This window comes from Neophocaena asiaeorientalis, unplaced genomic scaffold (assembly GCF_003031525.2).
Source record: "Neophocaena asiaeorientalis asiaeorientalis breed wild unplaced genomic scaffold, Neophocaena_asiaeorientalis_V1.1 scaffold461, whole genome shotgun sequence".
NCBI lineage: Eukaryota > Metazoa > Chordata > Mammalia > Artiodactyla > Phocoenidae > Neophocaena > Neophocaena asiaeorientalis.
Window position 1 is genome coordinate 3221678 of NW_020173230.1, and position 1101 is coordinate 3222778.

A 1101-nucleotide genomic window follows, 5' to 3' on the forward strand; every position below is an offset into this window, starting at 1 on the left:
CCTGGAGGCCCCAGGCCCCAACACCCCCTGGAGGGGAGGGAGGAAGCTGGAATGGGCTCCAGGTCTCCTGGGGCACCTTTCTTCTTACCGGGACGTGCAGTTCCAAAGAATGGCCACCAGGTGGAGCACAAACCCTACAAATGCTGACACCTGGGTGAACCCTGGAATCCTCGCGAGCAGGTGGGAATCTCTCTGGAAACGGGCAGCTCCAGGGCCTCCATCAGTTCCGCAGGCGTTTTTGAGCATCCTCCCCAGGCCCAGGGCTTCCAGAGGGAGATAAGGGGCTGTCCCCAGGCCACACAGGGGGACTCTGGCCTCTCCATCTACTCTTGCCCACCCGTGGGGCCTGGAGACCGTGAAGCTGGGCAGGCATGTCCTTCAGGGCTTCCTGGGGTCTCTAAGGAGGCCTCATTGGGAAGCTCTTTGCCAGAAGCCCAGTTCCTGAGCCTGAGCAAGGAGACAGCAGGACGCGGAGAGAGGATTCTGACTCATTTACAGCCTGGCTCTGCTACCTTGAGCAAAGGGCCATACCTTTCTGAGCCTCAGTTTTCCCATCTGTCAAGTGGGGACACAAGTAGCTCTTGAGATCATAGAATTTAATAGGAACAAAAATGGTTTGCAAGCTGTAATGACTGATGTGAGCTAGTGATGGTCCCTTTGCCCATTGTGGGGGGCCCCAGGTGGGCCGGATTCCTGGAGGCAGGTCTGACCGGACAGCCCAGGTGGTCAAGCCTGGAGCCACGGGGGGGCAGGTCAGCCCACAGTGTTCTCAGGCCTCATTTCATTCTATCCCCAGGGCCCCCGGGACAGACGGGACCACCAGGGCCTGCAGGTCCCCCAGGCTCCAAAGGTGACCGGGGCCAGGCAGGAGAGAAGGGCCCAGCGGGTCCTCCTGGTAAGGACACCCCCCCACACATCCCGACCTGACTCTGTCCACTGGGGGAAGGGGGTTGGGGTTTCTCCCCTGGCTGAGCAGGCGAGGCATCCCAGACACCCCCTTTCTTGCTGGGGATAATGACTGCCATCTTGGGGGGCTCCAGGCTCACTTCTTCCCACTGCCACCCTTACGGCAGCTTCACCCCAAGCACCTTAGGGCTCCGC

At 60.7% G+C, this 1101-nt stretch overlaps 1 protein-coding gene across 1 annotated transcript in view; it reads left to right on the plus strand.

Moving 5' to 3' along the window:
• The window catches only part of COL26A1 (collagen type XXVI alpha 1 chain), a 173244-nt gene that overhangs the window by 158456 nt on the left and 13687 nt on the right, over positions 1–1101 (plus strand). Inside the window, exon 6 of the mRNA XM_024745284.1 lies at positions 797–895. Coding sequence (XP_024601052.1) covers positions 797–895 — 99 coding nt within the window. The remainder of the gene's footprint in view (positions 1–796; positions 896–1101) is intronic.